Source organism: Lipotes vexillifer, unplaced genomic scaffold (genome assembly GCF_000442215.2).
Source record: "Lipotes vexillifer unplaced genomic scaffold, Lipotes_vexillifer_v1.1 scaffold371, whole genome shotgun sequence".
NCBI lineage: Eukaryota > Metazoa > Chordata > Mammalia > Artiodactyla > Lipotidae > Lipotes > Lipotes vexillifer.
This window is the reverse complement of record NW_006786304.1, coordinates 4580286-4592969: the sequence shown is the minus strand read 5'-3', so window position 1 is coordinate 4592969 and position 12684 is coordinate 4580286. Positions and strand designations below refer to the sequence as shown.

At 49.6% G+C, this 12684-nt stretch overlaps 1 protein-coding gene across 2 annotated transcripts; it reads left to right on the top strand.

Moving 5' to 3' along the window:
• The first annotated feature begins 804 nt into the window (after positions 1-804).
• On the top strand, positions 805-9342 carry PSMC4 (proteasome 26S subunit, ATPase 4). 2 transcript variants are annotated; one of them, XM_007458659.1, is made up of 11 exons: positions 805-876; positions 1776-1874; positions 1999-2185; positions 3600-3746; positions 3828-3937; positions 4045-4138; positions 7659-7826; positions 8285-8361; positions 8503-8671; positions 8879-8934; positions 9107-9342. In XM_007458659.1, the coding sequence occupies exons 1-11, from the start codon at positions 841-843 to the stop codon at positions 9218-9220; spliced, it is 1257 nt and encodes a 418-aa protein (XP_007458721.1). In that variant the 5' UTR covers positions 805-840; the 3' UTR covers positions 9221-9342. The 2 variants fall into 2 exon arrangements, with proteins under 2 accessions (XP_007458721.1, XP_007458722.1); XM_007458660.1 differs by having other exon boundaries at positions 817-876; positions 2092-2185; positions 9107-9341.
• The last annotated feature ends 3342 nt before the right edge of the window (positions 9343-12684 follow it).

Genomic DNA, 12684 nt, shown 5'->3' with positions numbered 1-12684 from the left:
ACTGTAGCTGGTGTGATGAACAGCGGCCAGAATGAGGACAGACAGATCTGGGGCCCCGCGCTCTGGTTTCTTTCCCTGTAAAAGAGGGAACATAATGTCTGTCAAGATTCGATGAGGTGAGCATGTAAGACTTAAGCACAGGGCCTGGTCTATATAGGCCTGCAGTTCTCCTGCGTGACCCAACTCCTGGCACCGCTGCCTCACCTTCTCCAGCCCTAATGCGTGGGCTCTACTTGATTCACGGTAATGAAGTAACTGGTAATGGCGGGCTTCGGGCTCCTCACCCCCGGGATGGAGCCCGGTAAGAAGTGTCATTCTCAGGGGCAGCGCCCGTCTTCCCGCCCCCGCGCGGGGGGCAATCCTCGGCCGCAGCCTACTTGGAAACCCCCTAAAAGAGCCCCTCTGCGAAACCCGGCCAAAGGCAGCTCCAGCCCCGCCACTAAAGATAAAAGAGCACTTTGCCATCACACTCTGACAGATCTCTGGGAAACTCCTCAGGTCAAAGAGCAACGAGGGCAGCGCCGCCTGCCGGCGAGAAAACCCGCAAGCGAGAAGGCCGTGCGAGACTGCGCCAAGGCGCGCTATTGCACACGCGCGCCGCCCCGGGCCCGCCCGCGCGCTCGCGCGGTACGGAGTGCGCATGAGCATGTCTTGGGGGAGGCGCTCAGGACGAGGTCGCCCTGCCCTTCACCTATCCGGCCTATCCGGGCCATCCGGCCGTCTCTCCTTGGTGTCTTAAACTACGTTTTCCAGAATCCATCCAGGCCCTGGCTTTCCGGTGGCATCAGCGGAAGCGGTGACTGGCTTAGGCCGGGCTGCACAGAGGCCGGCTTGGTCGCTATGGAGGAGATAGGCATCCTGGTGGAGAAAGCTCAGGTCCGAGAGGGCGAAGCCGACCTGAATGGGATGTTGAGCGACTTCGGGATCCGGGCCTGGGTCTGAGTGTTTTCCGAGGTCTCAGTGGAGAGCTTCGTGCCGTCGTCCCGAGGCCTGGGCTGTGGCTGAGTGATGCTGGGAGGGCAGTAGGGCTCGGAAAGCTGGGCTGGGGAAACGAGTGACATCAGAGGTTCTTTGGGACTGAATGATTTCGAGGTTTAGCTGGGAATGCTGTGACATCGGTGACCCGGCGGCACTGGGGATGGGTCGGTAGTGAGTGATGTATGGGATTCGGCCGTGGGGCCGAATGATATCTGCGGCTGGGCTGGGGAGCTGACTGACATTCGGGGCTTAGCTGGTGTTGGAGGGCCGAGTAATGTATGTGGTCTGGCCGAGTGATGTTTGGGGACTACCTGGGAGCTGGATGACATAAGGGTCTAGTGTGAGTTGGAGTTCTGTGACATGAGGCGTCTTCGGGAGGTAATTGAGTAACTCCCGGACTGTATGAAGGCATGGTGACTTTAACAGTCAATTGAGAGAGCCATGTGATATTAGGAACCTGTTGAGGGGGGCTGGAGGGCATTGGGGTCTAGTAAGGAGTTGATCAGACATTTAGGCCCTAGATGGGAGTTGGGTGACATTGCAGACATGTGACAAGTGGCACATGATACCAGAAGATCTGTTTGGAAGGCTGTTTGACCGAGGGGCCTGTGAGGAGTTGGGTGACTTCAGGAACCTGTTTAGGGGACTGAGAGGTTTCCAGGATCTATTTAGGGAGCTGAATGATGTCAGGAGCCTATTAGGGGCCAAGTGACTTCATGGTGAATTGGGAGGGGGGCTCTAGATTCTTTCATAAGGGGACCTTCTTCCTCCAACCTGAGTTTCCCTCCATGGTCTAGGATGAGATCCCAGCCCTGTCTGTGTCACGGCCCCAGACTGGCCTGTCCTTCCTGGGGCCTGAGCCTGAGGACTTGGAGGACCTGTACAGCCGCTACAAGGTACATTCAAACCCATTCCGGACCCTGCACAGGGCCCAGCATCCCATACTTCCCCCACCTTCCACGGCTCCTTGGCTCAGCAAGGCCTGGAGCCATCCCCTACCTCTTCCCTCTCTGCTCACAGAAGCTGCAGCAAGAGCTGGAGTTCCTGGAGGTGCAGGAGGAGTACATCAAGGATGAGCAAAAGAACCTGAAGAAGGAATTCCTCCACGCCCAGGAGGAGGTGAAGCGAATCCAGAGCATCCCACTGGTTATTGGGCAGTTTCTGGAGGCTGTGGATCAGAATACAGCCATCGTGGGCTCCACCACAGGTGCATGGGGGGTTGTTTACTCATCTGTTCATTCAACAGCTGTTAACTGTTTCCTGCCATGTGCCAGGAACTTACAACGGCAAATGAGGCAAGACAGTGTAATGGTGTTTTTCAGAGTATTTTTGAGTCTGATGCAAAAGTGGAAATATATTTTACCTTCGCTCTCTCTCTTTCTCTATGTGTGTGTATATAACTCATATAGTAAAAGTTTGACCAAACGATAGTTAGCCACACTATGTGTGACATACTCTAACTAGTTTCCCATTTTGTTCTAGTCTATTTTGTTTTAAACAACGTTCTGGTCATGACTCTCAAATGATTTCACAACTACTACTGGGTTGGGACCTGCAATTTGAAAGCACAGGTGAAGTGTTAAGAGATTGGGCTCTGGTAAGGACCCAGTATATGGGAGCTGCTGTTATTAACGTGGGTCTAGGCTCTGCCTTCATGATGGGTGTTATCTCTGCATCTTATCTGTCTTTTCGTGCTTCTGGCCTCTGCTTCTCTGGACCAAGCCATATTCTTATAAAGCTTGCAGGGAAAGGTGTGTGACTGGGCCTGGAATTGGACTGATGGGCTGGTAGTGAGGTAGTGAAGGGAGGGAGATATCCACAATGAGGCCTGTGTCTTTGATCTTTAGGACTTAGGGGGACAGTGGCTATCCCTGAGATGGCGACATGGGCAGAAAAGCAGGTTTGCAGGGAGACAGTGAGGGCAGTCTGGGACATCACAGGGAAGTGTCTGGGAGGTCACTGGACAGCCAGGTCTGAAGGTCAGGAGAGAGACTGAGGCCAGAAAGAGATGTGTGTGTCACTACCATAAATGTAGAAGGTGGACTGGGGATGTGAGACTGGAGGCTGGGCAAGCAAGAAGGATTCTGCTGCAGAGACCTAGATGGGAGAGGATGGTGCTGAATCAGGGCAAGGTCCCTGGGCAGGAGGGAAGGGATTAGTCAGAGAGACATTTTAGGAGGCTGGTGGACCGCCATGGTGACTGACGGGCTGTGGAGGGAAGCAGAGAAAAGTCCAGAATGAGGCTTAGGGCTCTTGCTAGTGACTCGGTACCATGGGCCTCCCTGAGACAGAGACCCAGGAGGAGCAGCATAAATGGGGGGAAGATGCTGAGAACACCCTGAGACAAGGTGAGTGAGACGTGCCGTGGGGATGTCCACGGGCAGGCATTCCAGGAGGCTGCTGGTCACCTGGGCCTGGAGCTCAAGAGTCAGGGATAGACAGGGAAGTTGTTAGTGTGGATGCCGGGGGTGGACTGGAGGAAGCAAGACTAGAAGCCAGGAGGGCCATTTGGGGTCTGAGTGAGAGATACTGCCGGCCTGGGGGTACAGCTGTGAGGTCGGCAGTTTTGAGGTTCTGGCATTTCTCATTTTCCCCTCTCCCTTCTTGTCCTCTTCCCAAAGGCTCCAACTACTATGTGCGCATCCTGAGCACCATCGACCGGGAGCTGCTCAAGCCCAACGCCTCGGTGGCCCTCCACAAGCACAGCAACGCCCTGGTGGACGTGCTGCCTCCTGAGGCCGACAGCAGCATCATGATGCTCACCTCAGGTGAGGGGGAGCCCAGGGCCAGGGAGGCCTGAGGGGACCCTGTGGGCCAGGCTGGAAGCCCCAGCTCTGCTCTCCCACCAGATCAGAAGCCAGACGTGATGTACGCGGACATCGGGGGCATGGACATCCAGAAGCAGGAGGTGCGGGAGGCCGTGGAGCTCCCCCTTACGCACTTTGAGCTCTACAAGCAGGTGAGGAGCTGGAGCTGGAGCTGGCAGGGAAGGGAGGCCGTCCCCACCATGTCTCCAGTTGGTGATGGACTCCCTGGCTCGTGCTCTTCTCCACCTCTGTGCTTCAGATCGGCATCGACCCTCCCCGAGGCGTCCTCATGTATGGCCCACCCGGCTGCGGGAAGACCATGTTGGCAAAGGCTGTGGCTCATCACACGACAGGTGAGCCGCTTGGCCCCTCTCCCGAGCTCTGACTTTCTGGGCTCTTTCGACCTTGCCCTCAGCTCCCTCATGCTCCCCAGGAAGTAGTGTGGCCCAGCAATTACGAACATGGGCTCTAGGGTCAAAGACCCAGTGTGCGTCTTACTGAGTGGCTGTGCCGTCCTGGGGAGGTGACTTTACTCTCGTGCCTCAACTTCCTCATCTAATAGAACACTCATTGCACAGCATGATTGTGGGGAATTAATGAAATAATGCCATGTTTTTCCTACTAATGGGTCATTACTAATGACCCATTAGTAATTATGAATTCAAATTCATGGGTTGCAACCAGCATTTTAAAAAATGAAACAGAACAGAAAACGTTGGAGTCCACCCCACATAGTAAGAACTCGTATTGTTTGTGAACACACACAAACATTGTACACAGGTGTGCTGTGGTTGTTTACAGATGTATTTCTTCTTGTAGGTTCTGAACAAAAAAGTCTGAAAGTCACTGTATTACTGTTTGTAAAGCCTAAGGACAGGACTCAGCTCATCTTAAAATCTTAATATATCTAAGCCAAGGAGCAGTAGAGGGCAGTGGGTAAGCAGTGTGTTTTCTGGGCCAGACTGCCCGTGTTTGAAATCTGGCCCCCCTACAACTACTTATATAAGTTAGTACTACTTACGTAAGTTAGTTTATGTAACTACTTGGCAAGTTAGCCTCTCTGTGCCTCCATTTCTTAATTTTCTGGATTATTCAGAGGATTAAATCAATATAAAGCTTCTAAAACCATACCTGGCACATAGTAAGTGGACAGTAAATGTTAGCCATTGTCATGATCATTCATTGAACTTCTGCTCTCCCAGGTGCTGGGATATAGGGATGAGTCAGACCTGTCCCCTGCATTGGAGAATCTCCCAGTGTGGCTGAAAAAAAGGAAAATAAACACTTAGAACTCAGTCAGTTAACATTTATTTAGCACCTAATATGTACCAGGCTGTGTTCTGGGTGTGGAAGGCATGGCAGTGAACAGAACAAAGTCTCCCTCATAAAGGTGATGTCTTAGTTGAGGAAGCACTAACAGATGAATGAAGAGATTATACGTCATGTGGTGCTAATGCCTGAAGAAAACAACTAAGGGGCAGGGGATAGGGAGTAACAGGGGCTGCAGCTTTATGTGCCAGGACTGGAGATGGTCAGGGAAGACTTTTCTGAGGTGACATTTACATGAAGACCTAGAAGAAGCCTTGAGGGAGTGAGTCATGTGGACGTCTGGGGGAGGGAGTGTGTCAGGCTGAGGGACTCAGGTGCAAAGGCCTTGAGACAGGTGTGTGCTTAGTGTTCTAGGAACAGTGAGGAGGCCCCAGTAGTTGAAGCCAAGTGAGCAAGGGGGTTATGGTTGGAGGTGAGCTTGGGTGGGAACGGTCTGCAGAGTCGCACATGCTCCAAAGAAGTAAAAAAGGTAGTGGGATAGCCCTAAAGGAGGGCTGTCAATCCATTCTGTGTAGGCTCTTAGGTAGGGGTTCCCAGGAGAGAGGTGTGAGGAGTCTGTCAGGCACACAGTTGAGAAGGAATAGCATTTGCGAAGGCCAGGGGGTGGGAAAGAACTCATTTAGGGAGTCGTGAGTAGTGGTGAGTAGACCGTGACTAAACTCGACGAAGGGCAGGGAACTTGTGCTTTTGTCCTTTTTTGGGTTTCCAGTGCCCGCCCAGTAGCTGAATTGTGGTAGGTGCTCAGAAAATAACTGTTGAATGGCTGGCTGAAGGAGGGTCTGTGCAGGTCCAGGGATCAGAATGGGCGTGAATATAAATAGTCTTAGTGCTAACCTAAGAGATTTCGACTGTTGTCCTGAGATCAGGGTGGTTTTAGACAGGCAGGGTTCAATAGAAATACAGTTGCCCCTCAAACAACAGAGGCTTGAACTTCGAGGGTCCACTTAACACCCAGATTTTTTTCACATGATGCATGGTTGGCTGAATCCACAGAGGCAAAACTGCAGATCCGGAGGGCCAGCTATAAAGTTATGCACAGAGGGTCAGCACCCCTAAACCCTGTGTTGTTCAAGGGTCAACTGTATAATGAAGCTACATATATAATTTAACTTTTTAAGTACTCATTTTTTAAGCAAGTTAGAAGAACTAGGTGAACTTCGTCTAAAATATGTTTTTTTATTTAACCGGTATACTCAAAAATATTATTTTAACATGCAGCAGATACAAAACTTGAGTTTTTTCTATAATTTTTTATTGTAGTAAAATATATATAGCATAAAATTTACCATTTTAACCACTTTATAAATATACAGTTTATAAGCGGCGTCAAGTGGATTCACAGTGTTGTACAGCCATCACCACTGTCCACTTCTGGGACTTGTTCATCATCCAAACTGTAACTCCATACCCATTAAACAATCATTCCCTATTTCTTCCTCCCCGCAGCCCCTGATAACCTCTATTCTACTTTCAGTCTCTATGAATTTGCCTATTCTGGGCACCTCATATTCATGGATGAATCATAGAGTATTTGTCTTTTTGTGACTGGCTTATTTCCCTTAGCATAATGTCTTTGGGGCTTACCCATGTTGAAACATGTGCCAGAATTTATTTCCTTTTGAAAGCCAAATAATATTCCAAATAATATTCTATTGTATGTATATAGCACACTTTATCTGTCTATTCATTTGTTGATGGACATTTATTAAGATATTTTACTTTTTTTGTACTGTCTTTTGAAGTCTGGTGTGTATTTCACATTTACAGCACATCTCATTTTGGACCAGCCACATTTCAGTTGCTCAGTAGCCCCTTGCCGCCAGTGGCCACATTAGAGAGGGACAGAGCTGCAACTTGCACAACTCCTAGTTTATGACCAGAACTACATAATGGACTTTGTGTCTCCTTTCTCTGTAGTGGCTGGAGGTGTGTCCTGGAGGTTGCTCCGTGCAACACAAAGCCACATCCAGTCACTAACAAACAAGTTAACTCTAAGAAAAGATGGAAAGGAGAGGCAAGCCCAGAACCTGTCTTTAACCCCATTGCTACTTGTTGATTATGTCAGAATATGTGTTCCTGGTTCTTGACTCTTTCATGATATTCAAAAGTGGGTCCTTTGAGCTCTTGGTAAGGCAGCATGATGCCTGTGTATGGAAAACCTGTTTTCTTACTGATTTTTCAAGCACTCCGGAAATTCACATTTTTTGGTACGTTGGATTCCATGAAGGTCTCTTGCTCTTCTTTGTCGGTATGTTGAAGCACAGACACATTTTTTTTTAATACCCTGATTTTTAAATGTTGGGCCAAAAAATGACACATCCATAGGCAGGATTCATGATTTGTGCTGCTGGGTCTCTGTGGGGTACAAGCTGGTCCTCCTAGCTGGATCTGGAACCCAGCCCAGGTCATGAGAGAATGACCTGGCTACTTGGAGTGGGTATCCAAAGAAAAGGATGTCCTCAAGGAATTCTCAGTTTCAGTTAAAGTATTATGGGGCCCTACAGGTGTTCCATTCTCGTCTAACCCCTGTCATCCTGCCATCAGCTGCATTCATCCGAGTTGTGGGCTCAGAGTTTGTACAGAAGTACCTGGGTGAGGGCCCTCGCATGGTCCGGGACGTGTTCCGCCTGGCCAAGGAGAACGCACCTGCCATCATCTTCATAGATGAGATTGATGCCATCGCAACCAAGAGATTCGATGCCCAGACAGGGGGTGAGTGATGCCCAAACAGGGCCTGGGGTCTTTTTTTTCAATGAATTTATTTATTTTATTTTTTTGGCTGTGTTGGGTCTTCGTTGCCACGTGTGGGCTTTCTCTAGCTGCAGTGAGCTGGGGCTACTCTTCGTTGCGGTGCCCAGGCTTCTCATTGCAGAGGCTTCACTTGCTGCATTGCAGAGCACTGGTTCTAGGCGCACAGGCTTCAGTAGTTGCTGCGTGTGGGCTCAGCAGTTGTGACTCGCGGGCCCTAGAGCGCAGGCTCAGTTGTGGCACACGGGCTTAGTTGCTCCGCGGCATGTGAGATCTCCCCGGACCAGGGCTTGAACCCGTGTCCTCTGCACTGGCAGGCGGATGATTAACCTGTGTGCCACCAGGGAAGTCTCAGGGCCTGGGGTCTTGGGCAGGCTTGTCATGCGGGATGCCCTGGACTGACCGTGTTATATACTGTCCAGCTGACAGGGAGGTTCAGAGAATCCTGCTGGAGCTACTGAATCAAATGGATGGATTCGACCAGAACGTCAACGTCAAGGTTTGGGGCTCAGGATGGGCGAGGGGAGGTGTGGTGTGGGAATCGGAAGGATGGAGGCTGGCATGTGAGGAGATAGGTATTGCGACAGGATGGAGAGTATAGTGGGGACAGAGGTCTGAGCTGGCCTGTCCCCGATGCCAGGTGATCATGGCCACAAACAGAGCAGACACCCTGGATCCTGCTCTGCTGCGGCCGGGACGCCTTGACCGTAAAATTGAATTTCCACTCCCTGACCGCCGCCAGAAGAGATTGATTTTCTCCACTATCACCAGCAAGATGAACCTCTCTGAGGAGGTTGACTTGGAAGATTGTATCCTGCTCTAGAAGCGAGGGGAGGGTCACCATTGAGAATGGGGATTAGATCTCCACCTCTGCCATTACCACCACCCAGACTGTGCAGGTGGGAGACCAAGGTCTGGGGAGGGGGATGGTGACAAAGACAGCCCAAGAACGACTTCTGGCTCCAGACATTCACCCAGTCATGCATGGAGTGGTTTCCTTAACTCACCTGCCATAGATGTGGCCCGACCAGATAAGATTTCAGGAGCTGATATCAACTCCATCTGTCAGGAGGTGAGTGATGGTTTCTCTCTAGATTGGGCAGCGGGTGTGTGAAGACCCTCCACTCTGCTGCAGTCCTGTCCATCATTGCCTCCCTGGGTCTTAGGCTGCGTCTGTCTCTTCCTGCACCATCATTAGGGGCGGGGAGTGCAGGGAGTAGATTTTAACTGTCATCCCTCAACAGAGCGGGATGTTGGCTGTCCGAGAGAACCGCTACATTGTTCTGGCCAAGGACTTCGAGAAAGCGTACAAGACAGTCATCAAGAAGGACGAACAGGAGCATGAGTTTTACAAGTGACCCCTCTGCCCGCACCACAGGGGCCAGGGGTTCGCTCACTTCCCCAGCCTCTGTCCCCAAAGCTAGTTCTGTTTTTTCTTTACCCAGGATTGATTTATTCAATAAACTAACAAGATCAAATCTGTTTAATTTCTTCTTACAAGTTTAACTCCTTTGGAGAAGCTGGGCCTTGAATAGGATCCTCTGTGCCCCTCCTACTCTCCTGACAGATGAGCAGGTACACGGTCTGGGTTATAGCTTGAGAGAGAAGTAAAGAATTCAAACTAGGGCTTCCCTGGTGGCGCAGTGGTTGAGAGTCCGCCTGCCGATGCAGGGGACACGGGCTCGTGCCCCGGTCCGGGAAGATCCCACATGCTGCGGAGCGGCTGGGACCATGAGCCATGGCCGCTGAGCCTGCGCGTCCGGAGCCTGTGCTCCGCAACGGGAGAGGCCACAACAGTGGGGTTCGTTCCCTGGGCCGGGAAGACCCCACATGCTGCGGGGCGGCTGGGACCATGAGCCATGGCCGCTGAGCCTGCGCGTCCGGAGCCTGTGCTCCGCAACGGGAGAGGCCACAACAGTGAGAGGCCCGCGTACCGCAAAAAAAAAGAATTCAAACTAAATGACCAGAAATTTGGGGAAAAGGATGGAAAATGAGCAGACTGCAGCCCCTGACCAGAACATAAAGTCTCTATCCATCTCCCCACCCACATTTACCATTCGAGTCTTGGGCAATTCCTGCCTTCTTCACACTCAGAGGGAGTATCAAGGACAGAGAGACCACCCATTAGAGTCCCCCAGAGCAGGGATGAGGGTAGGGGGAAGGTTGGATGCCTGGGTTCTGTGAATGTCTCTGGCTCTTCATGCCATCTTGTTGGGGCACAGACGTGTTTGGTAGGACCAATTCCCACTTTCTCTTGAAATCTGTTTAAACACCTCTCCCTCTGGGGAGTCTTATCTGATGCCCCAAGAAGGAAAGTAACCCTTCCCCTACACTGCCCTGGCGTCATGCACATGCTGTGCTTTGCACTCTTTACATCTCCAAGCGCTTGCCTCCTCCAGACTGGAACCTCTCGTAGAGTAGTCGGGGCTTGTAGCTTGATCACAATTCAAGTCCCAGCACCCACACATGGTAGACATTCAGTTCATGTTCCTTGAACAAAAGTATGAGTGTCACTATATTTGGGAGTGAGATGGGAAGAAGATATAAGGAAAAATAGTGGAGGAATCACAGGTCCTTGAAGAGACAGGGGTGATTCTGCTAGATAAGCATGGCATGTTGAGCAGAGAAGTTAATTCTTCCTCTCTCCTGGCACCTCACTAAAACAAAAGTAAGGTATAAATTCACATGGACACAGGAAGAGAGAGGAGATGGCAGCAACACAATTTTGGAAAGAGGCAGATACCTGCTTATTGATGTAGCAGACCTGAGGGAACTTGAACCTGAACTCAAGGGAAGCCCAGAAACAGTCATTTTCCCCTTTCAGAAACCGGAGGTGCCAGGTTCTGAAGGTGAGGCCTGGAAACAGGAGGACTACCTGAAAGACTGTATAAAAACCAGAACTGATACACTGATTATGCAGGAAACAAATGAGCTGTTGTTACTCCAGGCCCTGTGACCCTTCCCCAGCCTGGCTGAAGACCTCAGATTTACTCTGGAAAGGCTGGACCAGCAGTCTCTGGGCTGGTGTGCCTGGAGCAAGGATGAGAGCTGGGCTGCGCAGAAGACGAGATTGAGATTAAGTGAGATCCCTGGGCAGGCAATTGAAGGATTCCTTCTGAGGAAACCAAGCAGCATGAGAGAAACAGGAAAGTGTGTTGTTAAGACACCTAAAGTCCTCATCATTCACATTCAGCAGCAGCTAATATCTAAAACTGATGAGTTTACAAAAGTATGTAACTTAGATATATGGAAGTAAATTTCAAAAGAAACAAATGAGGATGGGAAGTCCTTGCCTCTTAGAAGTAGACAGGGAAATACAGGGTGAGGGTGACATGGGAATGCTTTTTGTTTCTAATATACTTTATATATATTTGACCTTTTAAAATAGGTACTTAAAACCATGCGAAAAAAAGGATTTTACAAGTCCTCTTGGAGGGATGGTAAAGGAAGGAAATTGCTGAAGTGACAAAACACATCCTAAATATCAGTGATAAAGGGCAAAGAGATTGGGAAAAGAACAAAGCTATGTACCTAAGAAATGACAGCAGACCAGTGTGAGGCTAAAGCTATAACTGGTAAGAGGTGGTAGCCACTCACATTAGCTGGGAGAAGGGATATTTGGTATATTTTGTGGGTTGCCCAGCAATCTTGTTGTCTGTGCTTAGGCAAAATTAGGAAATGGCCTATCATTATTATGGTCTCAGAGTGACCTTGATATTGATGTTCTGTGAGACTGTTCATGTGCAACAGGATAACAGGCCCAGCTGTGAGCACCAGGCCAGCTTTCAATACCACTGAGGCCTACCTGTAAGTGTCAGGCCAGTTCCTGGATGTCAGGGGCTGCTTTTTTTTGTTCTCAAGTACGTGCTACCGCATTATGAGGGAAAAACTAAGGCCGGCTTGCTGAACAGCCCAGACACTCGTGCATTTTGGAAGTGGAGTCTTGAAAGCAAGTGTTTTCCTGCCAAGCGAAACACATATCGCTCTTCTCTGTTCTGCTCTGCAAAGACAAGAGGGAAAAAAAAAACCCTTAAATATATGTAAACCTTTTTGTTTATTTGTTTTCAATTGTTTTAATTGTAAAAATAATACACATAAAGGAGCCCAAAATATAACTGTATAATGTAACAACTTATTATATATAAAACACTTGCGTAACCATCATCCAAGGACCAGGCTGTAGGTTTCCACTGAAAAAGAAATTCCTACACAGCTGCCCATAGGCAGTGATGATCCATTTTGTGAACACATCTGTAATTACTGCAATGGAGAGGGCACCCTGGATTGATACAGCCAGTTTGGACAAATGTCAATCATTTCCCCAGGTTTCATGTATTCTTTAGTAACATTTCCTTTGAGTACAACCAGCGTCAGTAAGCATATCTCAGATGAGACTACAGTGCATGTACTGCTAAGTAGTTAAAAAGGACTCTGTTGATCAAAAATGACTCTGTACCAATACAGCAACGTGACAAACGTCACCACTGTCTGCACAGACCAGAAGCCATGTCATGATGGCACAGGTCACACCAAAGCCAACCTAGATGACTCAGACGTGGTCTTCCATGTCAGTCTCAAAGGGAGAGGAGGAGGATGAAGGAGCCTAAGAAGGAGCCACAAGAAGACGGTGCTCAACGTCCTAATGACTACATAATGTTTTTTTACTTGTCCTCACAAATTATCCCAAAATATTACTTGGACATTTTGCTTCTTCTTCAGGATCTTAAGGTATATTTACTGTCTTATGTCATAGAATAGGAGGCTCCGGTGGAACGCTCAGCATGGTGACTCCTCCTGCTAAAGCAGGGACACGTCAGGCCAG

What these genes read in the sequence shown, in the direction of transcription:
- PSMC4 (XM_007458659.1), top strand. Translation starts at nt 841, where the DNA reads ATGGAGGAGATAGGCATCCTGGTGGAGAAAGCTCAG. An exon ending in ATTCGATGCCCAGACAGGGG is followed by an intron (nt 7,827 to 8,284) that starts GTGAGTGATGCC and finishes TATACTGTCCAG; the next exon opens with CTGACAGGGAGGTTCAGAGA. An exon ending in GGAGGTTGACTTGGAAGATT is followed by an intron (nt 8,672 to 8,878) that starts GTATCCTGCTCT and finishes CACCTGCCATAG; the next exon opens with ATGTGGCCCGACCAGATAAG.